This window comes from Mesoplodon densirostris, chromosome 15 (genome assembly GCF_025265405.1).
Source record: "Mesoplodon densirostris isolate mMesDen1 chromosome 15, mMesDen1 primary haplotype, whole genome shotgun sequence".
Lineage (NCBI taxonomy): Eukaryota > Metazoa > Chordata > Mammalia > Artiodactyla > Ziphiidae > Mesoplodon > Mesoplodon densirostris.
Window position 1 is genome coordinate 57,856,388 of NC_082675.1, and position 19,400 is coordinate 57,875,787.

At 37.0% G+C, this 19,400-nt stretch overlaps 1 protein-coding gene across 1 annotated transcript in view; it reads left to right on the plus strand.

Moving 5' to 3' along the window:
- Positions 1-415: 415 nt before the first annotated feature.
- PIK3C3 (phosphatidylinositol 3-kinase catalytic subunit type 3) overlaps positions 416-19,400 on the plus strand; it is a 146,190-nt gene continuing 127,205 nt past the window's right edge. The window contains exons 1-4 of the mRNA XM_060119274.1: positions 416-563; positions 3,569-3,757; positions 9,183-9,326; positions 15,316-15,445. Coding sequence (XP_059975257.1) covers positions 496-563; positions 3,569-3,757; positions 9,183-9,326; positions 15,316-15,445 — 531 coding nt within the window. The 5' untranslated portion in view covers positions 416-495. The remainder of the gene's footprint in view (positions 564-3,568; positions 3,758-9,182; positions 9,327-15,315; positions 15,446-19,400) is intronic.

A 19,400-nucleotide genomic window follows, 5' to 3' on the forward strand; every position in this document is an offset into this window, starting at 1 on the left:
TGGCGCAGTGGTTGAGAGTCCGCCTGCCGATGCAGGGGACACGGGTTCGTGCCCCGGTCCGGGAGGATCCCACATGCCGCGGAGTGGCGGGGCCCGTGAGCTATGGTCGCTGAGCCTGCGCGTCCGGAGCCTGTGCTCCGCAACGGGAGAGGCCACAAAGGTGAGAGGCCCGCGTACCGCAAAAACAAACAAAAACAAACAAGAAACAAACCGCCGCTAATCAGGAAGAACACAGGAAGTCTGGAATGTAGTCAAATAGGCTGCGTTTCCGGAATTCTATTTACACTCAAGCAAGATGGTGGGCTCCCTTTGCACATGCGCAGAAGAACTCTTGGGGGGGAGGGCAGTTCCGCCGCGTGGGGTCGCAGTCCCGCCAGGGATTGGCGGAGCCAGGGCTGAGAGGCGGAACCGGAAGAGCTTGTGTTGTGCGGCTCTGCCAGAGTCTACCCAGCTTCTAGTTTTCAGCATCAGGTGTTGCTCTTTCCCGGGGCTGCCATGGGGGAAGCGGAGAAGTTTCACTACATCTACAGTTGTGACCTGGACATCAACGTGCAGCTTAAAATGTAAGAGAATCTGGGGACCGGGACTGGGATTGCTGAGCTTCAGGGGGGGCGGGGGGGAGGCAGGGGCCTATGGGTTGGGGAGAGAAGATGGTTATTAGCTTGATGGTCGGCCTGCGGACGGCCCGGAAGGCTGAAGCCAGGGAAACGGAGGTGAACGGGAGTTTGGAGAGGGGCCGTGTGCGAGGACTGAGGACGTGGTCTCAGTGAGAAGGACAGCGGTAGGAATAAGTTCGTAAGTCCCACAGGGTTTATTTTGAAGAAAGCGTTTTGCTGTTCACTGCAACCTTTTGTGGGATTATTACCGTCACATCTTACAGATAAAGAAATCAAGTCTTGGTTAAATCGTCGTCCTGCCGTTAATAATTGGAAGATCTTACTTTAAAACGGGGCTGGAAGGTGGAATGGAGACTGAAGAAATTATGAAAAGGTAGATACAGGCAGATAAGGTAGCTGAGCACATGGAGGTAGTACTAAAAACACGAGAGGTGATAGAGGATTAGGTTGAATCTTAGGACAGTCTGGCATTGCTTAGCCAGGGAAGTTGGGAGTCAGTCAAAGGTGAGGAGGGCTCCAGGTGTAAAGGGAACAGAATATATAAGAAGAGAGCCTTGCAGGAAAATCTTGGGCTATCACAGTTGAAGTAAAGGTCCAGGGCATGACATCTTGAGATGAGAATAATGGAACTGAGATGGGGAACAGGTAGCACCAAGTTGGAAATTATGTCCATTGGCAGTCTCATAGATGTTTTTTCATATGTGAAAACTGTCATAAATTATCACAGATTTTTAATCCCAACATCATCATATGTTTTAGTCAGTATTCAACAAATGTGCCTCAGGCATAGGGCTACATACCTGTAGTAAATACATTTTCTGAGTCATTAGATGCTCCTTTGAATGATTGTTTCCAGAAGTTACTTACTTCAGACTCTGACAAGTCCTTTACTGTTCATTTCATGGTGGTGGTGAGAATAATATGCCAAACTGTACCTTTGTATAATACTTTACACACCCATTTAAAGTAATTTTTACAGCATACACCTGTATTGGTAATACAGGACCTGTATTGCCATCATCTGGTAAAGGACTTTCCTTCAGTCTTATTCCTCTCAGTATTTCTTGGACATGTGAATGCATTTTTTTTGAAACTTTTGAACATTAAAAGGAAAGAAGAAAAAATTTTAATAAACTGGTCCATTATTAACAGACACACATTGAGTATTTTGCGGAAAAGATAAAGCATAAATCAGAAGTTTGGCAAAATTCAGTACAAACCACCTTTTAGCATCTGAGACTAGTTTTGGGGAGGGCAGGAAGTATTAGTTTAGAATCATATAGTCAGAGAATAGTAAATTTTAAAATTCTGTTTATTTTCCCCAGGCCTTTTCATCTGTTTCTGTGGTTTTAATAAAACTTGCACTTTGATGTCTCTTTTCTTAGTGCCATAGTTGAATATCAAACTGCCCACAAGACATGATCACTTTGGATGTCCCAAAGCACTTTAAAAGCAACTTGTCCAAAATGGAGCACATCATTAGCACGCCCTCTAACTCTTATCTTCTCTCACCCTATTTTGGTGATTGTTAGCATCGTTCATTGATTTTGGTTAAGACAGAAAAGGGGTCATATGGATTCATGCAGACACCCCCTCTCACCTTCTCTGTTTAATCCTTTACAAGTTGTCTTGAATCTACCCGCTCAGTATCTTTGATCCATGCCCCCTTTAAACCCCATTGCCCTAGCCTTAGTCTACCCTTTTCCTTTTAATTTTGATTGAAAGTCTTCCAACTGATCTTGCTTTCAGTCCCACCTCTCCATTACTTTCTTATACTCCTGCCAAAGTATCATAAACACAAATCTGATTATATTTCTCTCAATTCAAATTGTTCAGTTAACAGGTTTTTGAATTTTCATTTTGCATGAGGCACTGTACTGAATTTGGTGGCTGCTTGGCTTCATTGCCCCCCTACACTTCATTCTCATCTCTAGCTTCTTCTCCACATGAGCTTTATGCTTTAGCTCTACCAACCTGTAGTTCGTCAGACACACCATCTTGCCTTTTTGCAGTCGTATATGCTGTTCTTTTATTCTGGGATGACTCTCTGCCTCTGGTTCTCATCTTTCATATATTGTTCAGGCTCATTTCAGGCATCTATCTGGGTTACGAGCCCCTACCTCCAAGCCACATTAGGTGCTCCTGAGACTTTCTCATATATCTTTCTGTAATGGGAAGAACATTGGCTTTGGCTTCCTCTGTCCTGGTTTTTATTCTCAGCTCTGTTACTTATTTTGTGATCCTGGATAATAAGCTTGATCTCTGAGTCTGCTTCATGATTTATAACATTGGTAATATGGTGAAAAGTAAGTAAGAAAGTCTCTATAAAATGCCTGGCACAATATATGATGTAATCTTGATTTCCAAGCAATGTTCCTACCTCTTTTATAATTTTACGCATATCTTTTACTACTTAAAACATTGTATTTCTTAATTTAAAGAACAGATTAGATAATACATCTACATAGTAAAAAAAAAAAAAAAAGCATAAAAAATACGCAGTTAAAAGTAAGTTTTCTCCCTAGAGCAAGGACTTAATGTTTTCCTGTAACACTGTATTGTTTATCTTGTCTTTCATTTCTGGACCTCTATGCTTAGTACAGTAAATGTTGTTGAAAGACTACAGGAATAAGTGGTCAACTTGAAATTAATAAAATGAAACTAATGCTTGGAAAGCTGGTGACATGTAGAAGGTAGACACAAGAGTTGATGACAGGGTTTAAAATTAAGAAGCCTAAAATAGAGAAATACGTTGATGAAGTTAGGAATGATCTTAGGCATGTTAGTATTTTAAGAGCCCTTTAGTAAATGAAAAAAATTACTTTAATTTCATCTATAGGAAAATGTTCAGGTAGCATAAGGTTACTGTGACATAACCATAAACGCTTAGTATTTGTTGTGTTTGTCTTTTAAAAATGTGTGTCTAAACATTACTGCTTTTATGCTTTCAGAGGAAGTTTGGAAGGGAAGAGAGAACAAAAGAGTTATAAGGCTGTTCTAGAAGACCCAATGTTGAAGTTTTCAGGACTGTACCAAGAAACATGTTCTGACCTCTATGTTACTTGCCAAGTTTTTGCAGAAGGGAAGCCTCTTGCCTTGCCAGTGAGAACATCCTACAAAGCATTTAGTACGAGATGGAAGTAAGTTGTTTTCTTGAATATGGTGGGTTCCAGACTATTCTCCCATTTCTTTATAGATGTTGAAAGTATTATTTGGGATTACAGAGGAATTAAAATTCTTTATTTAATACCTATAAGCAGTGATCAAATAGTTTAAAGTAGGAACCTACTCAGATAAAGTAGGTGGAAGTGAGGTGGAAGTGAATTTATTTACCTAATTGAGGTGGAAGTGAATTTATGTTTGTATTGAGTATATTGACATATTTTTATGAGAACTTGACTGATTCACAAAATGACCCAAACCAAAAACACGTCTCTAAATTTGCTCCCATTCTATGCCCTTGAACACAGAAACACTTTTGGATAGTCTGAGATGTTGTCTAAGCTGATGTTTGGAACTCAGATGTTTAGAGAGAGATATGTTGTCATCTGTTTGGATCAGTTGTTTATGTTAAATATGAAACGAACTTTTTTTTTTAAGTTCTTGGTTTATTAAGCATGCTGCATTAGCAAGCCATTGTTGGAATTCGAGGTAAATGTAATGAACATGAAGTTCCCGTTTTTCCAGGATGGTATTGTAGGTCCTTAATATAATCTCTTGACACTTCTTATTTGATAGATTGTGTGGTGCCGTTTTAATGTTTGATTCGTGAGTATTATTCAGTACCCTGGTAGGCTTGGTACAGGATACACAGGTTGTGTGCCTCTCAGTGAAGGAGTTTATGCCCACAGTATTCATGGAGGACAGGATGTGGCCACATGGACTCCCAGGCTGTACTGTTGAGGATACAACCCTTTGTTTACCAAGTGTGGCCCAGCAGACTGGGAAAAGTTTTGTGGAGAGATCAGAAGCCTAAGCTCTGATGATCTGGCTACACTGAAACCAACTGTTTTAGTGGTGTAGTTTCTTTAGTAGTCTTTTTGTGGCTAGATATATACACACACGAGTATATATATGTATTTATATTTATTATTCTGGAAAATTTCAAGCCTGTAAAAGTAGAGAGAATAATATAATGAACTTCCAGGGCTCCCTCACCTAGCTTCAGTAATTACTAACTCAGGCCAATCTTGTTTCAGCTATACCCAATGTTATTTTGAAGCAAATTCCAAATATTATATCATCTTAACTTAAATATTTCTTTATGTCTGTAACATAACTACATATCATCATTACACCTAAAACAACCCACCAGAACTCCTATAATTGTATCAGAGGTTCTTAAACTGGAATCAGGAAATCTACAAAACTCTGAAACTGTATGCAGAATTTTTTGTGTCTTGCGCATTTTTACAGGGACAGAGCTCAAAGCTTTTATTAGACTTTTTGAGGTGGCTTATGACCCTCCAAAAGACTTAGAACCACAAATTTAGGCCTAGGAAGTCAACATTTATGGAGAATTCCACTTTTCTTGGGAGAAATTGTATGGTGGTTTTGTTCCATGCCTTGGCAATAAAAGAGATTAGAGCAAAAGCAAATTCCCAGTTATAGGGAGATGAACATCTTTCTCCTCTTCCTCCCATTTACCAGCTCCTCTCTGCATTGTTTATGTATTATGTATTTTCAAGGATATAAAAACTTTCATATTTGCTCTCTCAAGGTTTGAGGCTTTTAGTTTATATTTTTTAAATTGTGAAACTAACAAAGTACTCTAAAATAATTAGAATGGCTTTTTTTAATTAAAAGGTTTAAAACAGCTGTGTAGAAGATAGATTGAGAAAATACCTTACGTTGGGTAAATATATGAGGATAGGTTTTTATCTTTTATTTTTTTAATTAATTAACTTACTTATTTTTGGCTGCGTTGGGTCTTCGTTGTTGTGTGCGGGCTTTCTCTAGTTGTGGTGAGCAGGGCTGCTCTTCGTTGTGGTGGTGCACGGGCTTCTCATTGTGGTGGCTTCTCTTATTGTGGAGCACGGGCTCTAGGCACGCGGGCTTCAGTAGTTGTGGCTCGCGGGCCCTAGAGCACAGGCTCAGTAGTTGTGGCACACAGGCTTAGTTGCTCCACGGCATGTGGGATCTCCCCAGACCAGTGCTCGAACCGATGTCCCCTTCATTAGCAGGTGGATTCTTAATCGCTGCGCCACCAGGGAAGTCCCTATCTTCTTTTAAATAAACTCTTTGGGCTTAAGGGAAACATTTACAGATTTTGTACATCCTGCTCTTTAGTATTTAAGAGCTGAAGTGTGTACTAATTCATCAAAACAAAAATAGCACTTATGAAATAAATAAGGGCAGAGTTTTTTTTTTTTTTTTTTTTTTTTTTTTTTTGCGGTACGCGGGCCTCTCACTGTTGTGGCCTCTCCCGTTGCGGAGCGCAGGCTCCGGATGCGCAGGCTCAGCGGCCATGGCTCACGGGCCCAGCTGCTCCGCGGCATGTGGGATCTTCCCGGACTGGGGCACGAACCCGTGTGCCCTGCATTGGCAGGCGGACTCTCAACCACTGCGCCACCAGGGAACAATAAGGGCAAACTTTATACAGCCCTTATTTTCTATAAGCAATGACTTAAAAGAAGATTCTGTAGACTGGGGGGAAAATAAATTATACCACAAAAGGATCTCTTGCTATCTTAATTTTTGCATTTCAGAAAGTATTTTGGGGTAGTATGAGATTCCAAGTTGTCTAAATCTATTTCTGAGTTTCTGATAGTGAGTTGTGAGAGTTCAAATAATGAGAAGCTCATCCAAAATTCATCCGAATCTCTTCTACCATATTCTATTCTATCCTGTCCTATAATAAGAGAGCCCACCGGGAGGAAACCTGTACTTTCTTTAGTTACACTTAGGGTAAAATTATCAGCTTTAGGTGTGAAATACTGCAAATTTTTAAGTTATATATATGAATATTATTCTGCAGGCAAGTGGTTTAAATTTTTTTTAATTTATATTTTGTCTTGTCACGAGGATTTGAAATGGCTTTAGACATAGACTATCTAATATAATTTTAAAATTAGAAAGTTAGGATTTAGGAGTGCATTAATCAGACTATAGAATTAGTACACTGGTCTATGCGTGTGGGGTACATGGTGGGAAGTCATACCATCCAGAATCAGGCTTTAGAATCCTGGAATATTTTGAAAGTTGCCAGGTGAATTTAAGCCTAATTAGAGTTGGGGCATGAAGAAGGGATGGTTCATGGGAAGGGAGAGAACAAAATGGTGTTCAAAGTACACAGTTCTTTGATGTCTGACCAGAACTTTTCATAATTTCTAGAATATCTTGAGTGGTTTTCAAACTATTTTTTAGCTGCAGATTCATTTTCTTCAAAAGAAATCTTCTGCAGAAGCCCAGTATGTAAAACAGGTAAAGTGTTTTTGCTTAATTTAAAGAGGTGTGCGGGTCAGGTGTTGGATGGCAAAAGGTTTGAGGCAAATGATTGCTTGCTCTTATGTATTGTCTCCTAGTCAAAGGATAGAATATAAGGGTGAGTGTTTTCACAGCTCATTTTGTGTATTGTTACTGACTTTTCTCTTTAACTTTAGCCTGTGTTAACTTATCTCTGTGGTTTGTTCATTGGCATAAGGTTACACTTAGTATTTACCCTTTTATTCTGGCCCACCATGTGAATAGTAATTAAATAAATTCATTTAGTTTCTTAAGCTTATCTGTAGGGGAGAAAGGCTTTTTAAACATGTATTTTATTTCTTTAAGAACTTCATAGAAGAAAAGGATTTAATGATGTTTAGAGTCTCCTTGAAATTGATAGCCATCTCTAATTTTCCTGTAGGTCCTTGAATTTTTATGGTGGATGTAAATGTTTTGTTCTTTAATAAGTTTGTGAAAATTCTGTTCGGTTTCTTACTGATGCAGGTGTATTTGACCTAGACTGGGATATGCCCTTTGAGAATAATTTTGAGTAAACAGAGAGAAGCAATTCTGTGTGTCTGCTGGGTATTACTTTGTGTGTTTTTGCGTAGTTTTCTTTTGGGATTTTAAAAGCCATCTGTTGTTTAAGGAAGTTGAGATGATCAGATAAATCCAGTGTTAAGTTTGAATGCAGAAGAAAATTTGCAGGGGTGAATAGAGATTTAAAAAAATGGGAGAGCTATGCTGTCATTACTGTTAGTAAGGACAAACATTCCTTAGTGAAATCATATGTAAAATATGCTTTGAAAGCATTAAAAAAATAGCTAAGCATTAATGAAATAACTTAAGTGGAAGAAAAATCTCATGTAAAAAGTTGTCACATATCTGTCCAGAGCAGTCTAGTAACTTCATGTTACAAAGTTAGTGGATGGTCTCTTTTGATCTCTTTAAAATTTTGTGTTTTTTCTGCTTTATTGAGATACTGATGTATATTATAGGACCATATTATACCTAGCACCATTTTGAGTATAATATGAGTAATTCTGATTTCTTTCTTTTCTTAGTAAAAAACTGTTCTGGAGAATGCTTACAGAAAAAAAAAATCACAGTTTAGTTCTAAAACAACTTTGGTTCTAATAGGTTTATGTGTTTTCCCAGATTTTTATTAGCCATTATTATATTCCTTGTCTCTTAGTGATATCGTCTGTTTCTCTTTTCTTTTCTTCATTGAAGTGTAGTTGATTTACAATATTGTGTTGGTTTCAGGTATATAGCAAAGAGATTCTGTTATACATATATATGTATATATCTTTTTTCTTATTCTTTTCTATTATATTTTATTACAAGATATTGATTATAGTTCCCTGTGCTATACAGTAAATCCTTGATGTCTGAGTTTCTTGATTAAAGAATTTACCAGTGTTATTTTTCATGAGCTTTGTTTTTCAAAATATTTTTTTCATGTGTTCTATAGGCATACCTTAGAGATATTGCAGGTTCAGGTCTAGGTCACCACAATAAAGCGAGTATTGCAATAAAGCGATTTTTTGGTTTTCCAGTGCATATGAAAGTTATCTTTATACTGTAATCTATTAGGTGTGCAATAGCATTGTGTCTAAACACAGTGTTCATACCTTAATTAAAAATTACTTTATTGCTAAAAAATCCTATCATCTGAGCCTTCAGCGAGTCATAGTAGTAACATCTAACATCAAAGATCACTTACAACAGATCATCATAAAAAATATATTAATAATGAAAAAGTTTGAAATATTGAAAGAATTACCAAAATGTGACAGAGAGACATGAAATGAGCAAAAGCTGTTGGAAAAATGGTACCCATAGACTTGTTAGATGCAGAGTTGCCATAAACCTCAATTTGTAAAAAATGCAATATCTGCAAAGCCCAATAAAGTGAAGTGAAATAAAATACAGATATGCCTGTATTTAAAATTGAAGTTGCCTAGAGCAAAATTGAGGTAAGTGCCACGTTATTTTTTGTACTACTAACTTAATCTTTTGACATTTTCTCTGGACAGACCTTCTTGTATGGTTTGTTAATTTAAAAGAAAGTTATACACATGTTTATGTTGACTTTCTTTCCTTAGCTTTATGTTTTTGTTGACTTTATTTCCATAGCTGGAATGAATGGCTAAAACTGCCTGTGAAATACCCTGACCTGCCCAGGAATGCGCAAGTGGCCCTGACTATATGGGATGTGTATGGACCAGGAAAGGCAGTGCCTGTGGGAGGAACAACAGTTTCACTGTTTGGAAAATACGGGTAAGCGTTTTCTTTTCCTATGGAAATGTTGTTGCTTTCTGGCCCTTTTCTTTCTTGGCCTTAATAGTTTATGCCCAGTCTGGTTCTCTGTGCTAGGAAGTGAAACCTATTGGATACATATGATTCCGTAGTACTTGAGACTGAAGTTGACACATAATTCCTTCAGGAGATGCAGATAGATTAATTAAAAAACACAGTTTGTATTTCTCTACTGTTAATGATTGGTAATGCGATTTCTATTACGAAATAGTCATTGGAAACTGTAACCTTATTTTTAGGAATAAAAGGCTATTTGTCATATACTGTAACTGCTTTGTTATAGGGTTTTTCTGCTTTGTCATAATAGTGACAAAAAGGACAATAAACAGGGTTTAAAAAGTACTAAAGCACTAATTTGCTGTAATGGTAATGATTATAATAGGAAAGTTAATTTTGTTTTAAAAAATTTACAGATAATAGAGATTTATTGTAAAAAAAAACAAAAACAAAAACATGAGAGTACTTTAGGGTGTTTTTTCTCTATCCCTTTTCTTCTGAGCAGAGAGATCACTCTTCATCTTAAGAAAATTGTTGACATTCTATTCTTTCTATGTTTATTAATTGGAATTTTTCTCTAAAAAACTTGGTCTTTCATCATATATTGAGTTACCTTGGTATACAGTTCATATAGGAAAGGCAGATGAATGTTTAATGTTTTTCCCCTTTAACAATTTTAAGAATGAATTGGTTGGTGCCTTGGTAACCTTGAAAGTGACGATTGATTTTTTTTGTTATTTTGTTCTTAAGTTTTATCATGAACTTTTAAACAGTTTTGAAATGTTTCAATCCATTGTTCTTTTTATTCTTTATAATTCTCAAAAATTCCAATTTTTGGTCAGTCAGTAGGAGCCCCTTCAGGTTGATCCCATGTTCTTTTGACAGTATAGTACACCAGTAGTCATTGGTAGCTTCTTTACTTTCTGGAGACAAGCTATTCCGGGCTCATTGGGAAATTTCCTGCCCCAGACCTGGACTCTCTGAAAGAAGTCCCAGTTCCTTTAGATCAAATGGTAGAGACCATAATCTAGGTATTATCAAACTTCTTAATTTTTGCCCATTTTAAAATTGAAAAATGTTATCTCCTAAGTTAATTTTCACATCATTAAGTATGATTGAAGATGATCGTATTGTGATATTTCCCTTTACATTTGTGTTTATGTTTCTGTGAATTGCTTTTTCATATCCTTTGCCCATTTCTTAAAATTGAGGTATAATTCACATACCGTAAAATTCTTTGCCTTTTTTTTTGAGTTGTCATTTTTCTTATTAATGTGTAAGGGGTCTTTGTAGATTAGTGAATTAGCCCTTTGTGCGTTACATGTTACACATATTGTTTTTCCTGTTTGACATTTTCTTTTGAATTATCATATACTTGTTTGTTGCTTATTTACTTGCAGCTCATGAATCTTAAATTATGATGTTGAATTTATCAGTTTTTTATAAACCAGTGGTGGTTAGGAAGGCAGGTAGAACTAGATTGTCTGGGTTTAAAACCTGGCTCTTTTGCTTATTATCTGTGTACCCTTGGGCAAGTTATTTAATCTCTTTATGCCTCAGTTTCCTTATCTGTAAAAAGATATTAGTATTTACCTCACAGAGTAGTTGATGATGATAAATTACTAAAGACATGTAGTGAGCTTAATAAGTGCTCAGTAAATATTAGCTGTCATTATTTCTGAACTATTCTTGTTAGTTTTGAATACTATTAATTATAAAATGTTTTAATATTAGAGACGGATAATCTTCCTCATTCGTAGTCCTTTCAAAATTTCTCTGGATAGTCTATATTTTATCAGATAAATATTAATATTATTTCCTCAGTTTAAAAAAAAAGCTCATTGTTATTTTGTTGGGAAACTGTATTGAATTATATATGTGAATTACAGAGAGAATTGATATCCTTATGATATTCAATTTTTCTGTTCAGGATAGGATTTCTCAGAAAAGCTTCAACTCATGAATAAAATGTAGATGTAATTTCATTGAGCATAGCTTGATTGCTTAGTAATGTGTAGGTATTTTACTTTAATGTACCTATTAAAGAAATATTTATTATTGAAATCCATGCAGGAACAATAATTTAGACATAGTCTGAGACATCGTGGCCTCCAGTTTTAAATACGGTTTTTGATAAAATGGCATGTTATAGTAGAATGGACATATTACAAAATCAGTGTGTTTCTTTTCTGGAGTGTTTGTACCTTTTTACTTTCTCTACCAGGGTGGAATTTGCTTGCCATATAGAAAAAAAAAAATGCACAACAGTTTATTACTCTTACTGTAGTCTTAGTGGTTAAATCTTCTTGAGAAACAGCCAGATAGACCTCTTGGTTTTTCCTCCTGGCCTCTTCATTAGTGGTTTACCTTCTGAAATAACAGCGGGAGTTTCCCTCATGAAAACACCTCTTTTAACACTCATATATCGATACATTTTCATTGATCTTAGGATGTAGTTTCAGGAGACAATCTGACTAGACTATAGGTGTGAGACAATAGAAATTTCCACAGAAGTACAGTGAAATGACCTGCCTACAGCCAAATCAATTCTCAGATTGACATTTGTGACACTGTTTTACTTGGCCTTTGGCAAGTTTTTATAAAGTATGTGAAATCAGTAGTAATCATTGTGCGTATGTGTGTATAATGACTCATGTTAGATCACCTACTATTCCCTCTAGGCTGATGCTTATAGTGACCTGCACCTCAGAAAAAGGAAATCTGAGAAGCCCTATGAAATTAAAATAACTCCTTTTTCTCTCTGTGTCCTGGGGCCTTCCCTTGAAGGCTAACTGGGGTGCAGTGGAGACAAGCCAAGGTATTCCCCCGCAGGATATTGGACTTCCTGTGCACCTTTGGATTGTGGAAGAATATGATATTCAGGATGTTCCAGGTGCTATAGCAGAGTGCAGACATCCACTTGCACTGCTGGGTCACAGCTGCTTCTCTGCATGGTGTTGCTGACATTCATGGTGAGAAAGCAGCATGAGTCTTCTGTGTGATCTCAGCAGGAAGCCTGTGCAGATTTTTTTTCCACCTACCATTAAGAATCATGTCATGTGCCACCACAGTTCTCATGACTTAGGGAAATGCTGCTTTAGACCTTCATTTCCTCAAATGTTTCTTAGGCAATGAAATAACACCAGTTGTACCCCACCTTGTTCCTTAAATAGTCCTGGTATGGACTTATTAGCTTTTTAAAAGTGGTCCTCAAAGTGTCTAATAGCTGTGTTATAGTATCGGGAGTCCTGTGACTACCAACTCTTGCTGTTTGCTAATAACTGTTTTGTATACTTGAGTCAGTGTGAAGCAGTGCTTCTTGGAGAATAGTGTAGTTAATCGAAAGACAGATCTGTTAGGATATGGCTGGAGTAACTAATTGTCCTCATTTTGAAAGTCTAGCTTGTGAGATTCCTAAGTAGATAAAGAATTGATTGATCATTAGGTTGAATTGGCAAAGGATCATACGCAAGCTGTATATTTCTCTTGCAGATGTTTTTTCCAAATGTGAATTCTGAAGTCAGGCCAGTTGTTGCTGTAGTAGCTTGGCACTGGGAGCTGGAGCATCTACAGCAGCTGTTGCTGGGGCCTCTGCTTGTGTCTGAGGGAGATCCTGCTGTACCGTTTTCTTCTTTTTTGCCTGTTTGGCTTAATTTCCCAAATGGACTTGATGCTCTGAGCATCTTCTGGCTTGCCACCTGGAGGCTGTGTAACTCTCTGTAAAGGTTCCATTAGTGTCAAAAGAAAGTAATATGTTCACTTGATCATTTGAATCACTTGGCATCACCCCTACCTTCCATGTCCCCTTATCCTTAAATTTCTTCTCCAGATCCATCCCAAGGCACCTAAATCATTTAGTATACTGACTTCCTGCCAAATGTACTTATTTTTGATTTAGTTAAGTTCAGCCAAACTATTCACTTGGGGGCAAGGAAGTGGAGAGAAGGAAGGGAAGCTTTCTGCTGTTTCTGAAGGTACATTTAAGGATATTCATTGAAAGTGGTATTATGACCTTACTGTACCCAGTTTCTTAGAGACTAAGGTCTGCTTGCTGTTGAATGTCTCTCAGTTGAAAGGGAAAGAAAATGAACTTTATAAAGGCTTTTTAAATAATAACACTTTTTTTTTTAATCTTTAACATGATAGATAAATACTGGGTGCATTGAGTCTTCACAACCAGTCAGTACATTTTGTGTTGGGCCTATAAAGTAAGCTTTTGCAGATATGGTTGCTGGATATTACTTGTTTGTTGCCAAACTTAGAGACCTTAACATATTTGATCCTTAATCTTATACTGCTCATCAGCTTGTAGCTGTCCCTTATAGTTTCCAATCTAAATGTTTATGGCATCATTACTTACATACATTACATAATATTCAGTGAAAATTCTCTTTATTACCTCAGGAAAGTCTGCTAAGAAATTTTCCATTGGTCGGTCAGATCATGATAATAATGGGTTAAAAATTAATGTGAACATTTTACAGTTAGGTACAGTGGTTTTAAAGATGGGAAAAGTGCATCACTGTATCCACCTTTTACCTAATTAAGAGATTATTTAATATGGGAGTCTTTGGACTTGCCTACTCACCTGCACACACTTCTAGTCTTATTCTTCTTCTTTTTTTTTTTTTTTTTGCAGTACGCGGGCCTCTCACCGCTGTGGCCTCTCTCATTGCAGAGCACAGGCTCTGCACGCGCAGGCCCAGTGGCCATGGCTCACGGGCCTAGCCGCTCCGCGGCATGTAGGATCCTCCTGCTCCGGGACACAAACCCGTGTCCCCTGCATCGGCAGGTAGACTCTCAACCACTGCGCCACCAGGGAAGCCCTAGTCTTATTCTTTTCATTGCGATTGACAGCTTGGCCTTTCAGCTTTGGGAGGATGCTGTTTGAATAGACTTTATATTGTTTGAAAGGCCTCGTTAAACAACACTTAAAAAAGAAAACACTAACAGAAGACTATCTCTAACCCTCTTCAAAGAAACAAAACTCAGAAACTTGACAGCATATTTAAAAAACATATTTGTCTAGAACTCCTTTTATGAGTTTGTTCAACCTTTACTGTGGGTCTTCATGGTAGCTTTTTGAAAGAAGCTGAAGCATGACAATCAGAGGTCATGTAGTCTTTTACTTTAAAGCAGGATCATCCAGCTCAGGCTGAATTCCAACGATATGTTAAATTTCTGATTTGTAGACATGGGTATTTTTTCTTACTGAATCCACTATTGTATTCCTTTTTAGGCATCTTTGTTATGGAAAAGAAGATGGGAGAAAAATAAGCCTGTACCCAGTGAAAAGGAAAATAATAGCTAACATTTATCGAATAGTTATTACATGGCAGACACTATTCTAAGTACTTTTTACTTGTACTGGTTTATTTAATTTTTCTAACAACTCTGTGAGATACAGTTCCTCTTTATAATCTCATTTTATAGATGAGGAAACTGAGGCACAGAGAAGTTAAGTAACTTACCCAAAGTCCTGTAGGTAATAGATGGCACAGCTGGGATCCAAACCTCGGCAGTTCAACTCCGCTGTCTACTATGCTGAATTGTCACTGAAAGTAGAAAGTTATGTAATTATTTTAATTTTGGTTTCAGTCATTGTAAATGTGACATTCTTTAACTGGGTAGAAATTTGGTTTCTGTTTCTAAGATCTCCACTGAAGTGATGAAGTGCACGTGGTCCATTACTGATGCTTCTCTGTTTCCAGTTTACCTTTAGAATCTCTGTAATAGTTCTAACTGCTTGGAGGAGAAAAGAATGGCACGTGAAAAACAGTGTTACATGGATTTTAGTTGCTTGGTTAATTGCTTTACAGCCCACTGGAGGCTTAAAGCTTGGCAAGAGAGACATGTATTTCCTTGGTAGAATTCTCTCTCTTTACGAATCCGAAATTTCCCATAATGAACTACATTAATTTAAGTCTGTCCTCAACATTCTCTTTTTGCCTAGCATGTTTCGCCAAGGGATGCATGACTTGAAAGTCTGGCCTAACGTGGAAGCAGATGGATCAGAACCCACAAAAACTCCTGGCAGAACAAGCAGTACTCTCTCAGAAGATCAGATGAGCCGCCTTGCCAAGGTAAAAAAGAAGCTATTGGGACAGGTGGAAGGCTCTGAATGATATCTGTTGTAGTATAAATTGACATTATGAATTCTGTCAGATTACTTCTTAATTTAAATTTAATCTTTTAATAATAGTTTTATTGAAATATAATTCACATACCATAAAGTTCACCCTTGGAAAGTGTACAGTTTAATGGTTTTTTAGAGAATTCACAAAGTTGTGCGATCATCACCACTGTTTACTTTTAGACCATTTTTATCAAAAATATAACCATGTACCCATTAGCAGTCATTCCCCATTCCCTCCTTCCTCCAGCCCCTGGCAACCACTCATCTACTTTCTATCTCTGTAGCTATTCCAATTCTGGACATTTCACATAAAGAGAATCATATAATACGTGGCCTTTTGTGTCTGTAATTCCAACAGATTTGAAAATGTAGAGCTTTTGGTGATACCTTCAAGATGACCACCTACTTTTTTTGTAACATCGTGTTAAAGATGCAAGTGCTATTACATGCTAGAGATTCTTATACTGTTTGAAAGTGAAAATTTCTTATATTAGCTCGTCTAAATTACCCTCACTCCACCCCACCTCTCTTTTGGTAAATTGACTGAGTTATTACCTCTTTCTTTCAAAACTGTGTTAATGAAGTGTTTTTATTTAATGTTTGTATTTCTAAGTTCAATTCTATTCTTAAATCACAACAGTGTAACTTATGTTGTGAATATCTGTTCAAAGGGTACTATGTTAGATACTGCTTAAAGATACTTTTACAATACTTTTGTTAAGAGACTTTCTTTTAAATTTTACATGTAATTTTCCTTTGTGATCTTACTAGTTACGGATGACTCTGTTATGTCTGGAGAGAGTTTTAATGCCAAGCATTGTACAACTTTTTTTGTTTTAGATTCCATATATATGTGTTAGCATACAGTATTTGTCTTTCTCTCTCTGACTTACTTCACTCTGTATGACAGACTCTAGGTCCATCCACTTCAGTACAAATAACTCAATTTCGTTTCCTTTTATGGCTGAGTAATACTCCATTGTATATATGTGCCACATCTTCTTTATCCATTCATCTGTCAGTGGACACTTAGGGTGCTTCCATGTCCTGGCTATTGTAAATAGTGCTGCAGTGACCATTGTGGAACATGACTCTTTTTGAATTATGGTTTTCTCAGCGTATATGCCCAGTAGTGGGATTGCTGGGTCATATGGTAGTTGTGTTTTTAGTTTTCTAAGGAACCTCCATACTGTTCTCCATAGTGGCTGTATCAGTTTACATTCCCACCAACAGTGCCAGAGGGTTCCCTTTTCTCCACACCCTCTTCAGCATTTATTGTTTCTAGATTTTTTGATGATGGCCATTCCGACTAGTGTGAGGTGATAGCTCATTATAGTTTTGATTGAAATTCTCTGATGGTTAGCGATGATGAGCATCCTTTCAAGTGTTTGTTGGCAGTCTGTGTATCTTCTTTGGAGAAATGTCTATTTAGGTTGTCTGCGCAATTTTGGATAGGTTTGTTTGTTTTTTGGATATTGAGCTGCATGAACTGCTTGTAAGGTTTGGAGATTAAGCCTTTGTCAGTAGCTTCATTTGCAAATATTTTCTCCCATTCAGAGGGTTGTCTTTTCGTCTTGTTTATGGTTTCCTTTGCTGTGCAAAGGCTTTGAAGTTTCATTAGGTCCCATTTGTTTATTTTTCTTTTTCTTTCTATTTCTTTAGGAGGTGGGTCAAAAAGGATTTTGCTTTGATTTATGTCATAGAGTGTTCTGCCTATGTTTTCCTCAAAGAGTTTTATAGTGTCTGGTCTTACATTTAGGTCTTTAATCCATTTTGAGTTTATTTTTGTGTATGGTGTTAGGGAGTGTTCTAATTTCATTCTTTTACATGTAGCTGTCATTTTCCCAGCACAACTTATTGAGGAGGCTGTCTTTTCTCCATTGTATATTTTTGCCTCCTTTATCAAAAATAAGGTGACCATATGTGCGTGGGTTTATCTCTGGGCTTTCTATCCTGTTCTATTGATCTATAGTTCTGTTTTTTTGCCAGTACCATACTCTCTTGATTACTGTAGCTTCGTAGTGTAGTCTGAAGTCACGGAGCCTGATTCCTCCAGCTCTGTTTTTCTTTCTCAAGATTGCTTGGGCTACTCAGGGTCTTTTGATTTTCAACACAAATTGTGAAATTTTTTGTTCTAGTTCTGTGAAAAATGCCATTGGCAATTTGATAAGAATTGCATTGAATCTGTAGATTGCTTTGGGTAGTATAGTCATTTTCACAATGTTGATTCTTCCAATCCAAGAACATGGTATACCTCTCCATCTGTTTGTGTCATCTTTAATTTCTTTCATCAGTGTCTTATAGTTTTCTGCATACAGGTCTTTTGTCTCCTTAGGTAAGTTTATTCCTAGGTATTTTATTCTTTTTGTTGAAATAGTAAATGGGAGTGTTTCCTTAATTTCACTTTCAGATTTTTCATCACTAGTGTGTAGGAATGCAAGAGATTTCTGTGCATTAATTTTGTAGTCTGCTACTTTACCAAATTCATTGATTAGCTCTAGTAGTTCTCTGGTAGCGTCTTTAGGATTCTCTATGTATAGTATCATGTCATCTGCAAACAGTGGCAGCTTTACTTCTTCTTTTCCGATTTGCATTCCTCTTATTTCTTTTTTTTCTCTGATTGCTGTGGCTAAAACTTCCAAAACTATGTTGAATAAGAGTGGTGAGAGTGGGCAACGTTGTCTTGTTCAGGATTTTAGAGGAAATGGTTTCAGCTTTTCACCATTGAGAACGATGTTGGCTGTGGGTTTGTCATATATGGTGTTTATTATGTTGAGGTAAGTTCCCTCTTTGCCTACTTTCTGGAGAGTTTTTATCATAAATGGGTGTTGAATTTAGTTGAAAGCTTTTTCTGCATCTGTTGAGATTATCATATGGTTTTTATTCTTCAGGTTGTTAATGTGGTGTATCACATTGATTTGCATGTATTGAAGAATCCTTGCTTTCCTGGGATAAACCCCACTTGATCATGGTGTATGATCCCTTTAATGTGCCTTTGGATTCTGTTTGCTCATTTTATTGAAGATTTTTGCATCAGTGGTCATCAGTGATATTGGTCTGTACTTTTCTTTTTTTGTGATATCTTGTTTGATGTTGGTATCAGGGTGATGGTGGCTCCGTAGAATGAGTTTGAGAGTGTTCCTCCCTCTGCTATATTTTGGAAGAGTTTGAGAAGGATAGGTGTTAGTTCTTCTCTAACAGCTAATTTGGTAGAATTCGCCTGTGAAGCCATCTGGTCCTGGGCCCTTGTTGGAAGATTTTTAATAACAGTTTCAATTTCAGTGCTTGCGTTTGGTCTGATTATATTTTCTCTTTCTTCCTGGTTCAGTCTCAGAAGGTTGTGTGTTTCTAAGAATTTGTCCATTTCTTCCAGATTGTCCATTTTATTGGCATAGAGTTGCTTGTAGTAATCTCCCTTGATCCTTTGTGTTTCTGCAGTGTCAATTGTTACTTCTCTTTTTCATTTTTAATTCTGTTGGTTTGAGTCTTCTTTTATTCTTGATGAGTCTGTCTAATGGTTAATTAATCATGTTTATCTTCTCCAAGAACCAGCTTTTAGTTTTATTCATATTTTTTATTGTTTTCTTCATTTCTTTTTCATTTATCTCTGATCTGATCTTTATGATTTATTTCCTTATGCTAACTTCAGGGTTTTTTGTTCTTCTTTGTCTAATTGCTTTAGTTGTAAGATTAGGTCGTTTGAGGTTTTTCTTGCTTCTTGAGGGAGGATTGTATTGCTATAAACTTCCCTCTTAAAACTGCTCTTGCTGCATCCCGTAGGTTTTGGGCCATCGTGTTTTCAGTCATTTGTTTCTAGGTATTTTTTTATTTCCTCAGTTATCTCTTGGTTATTTGGTAGCATATTGTTTAGCCTCCATGTGTTTGTATTTTTACATTTTTTT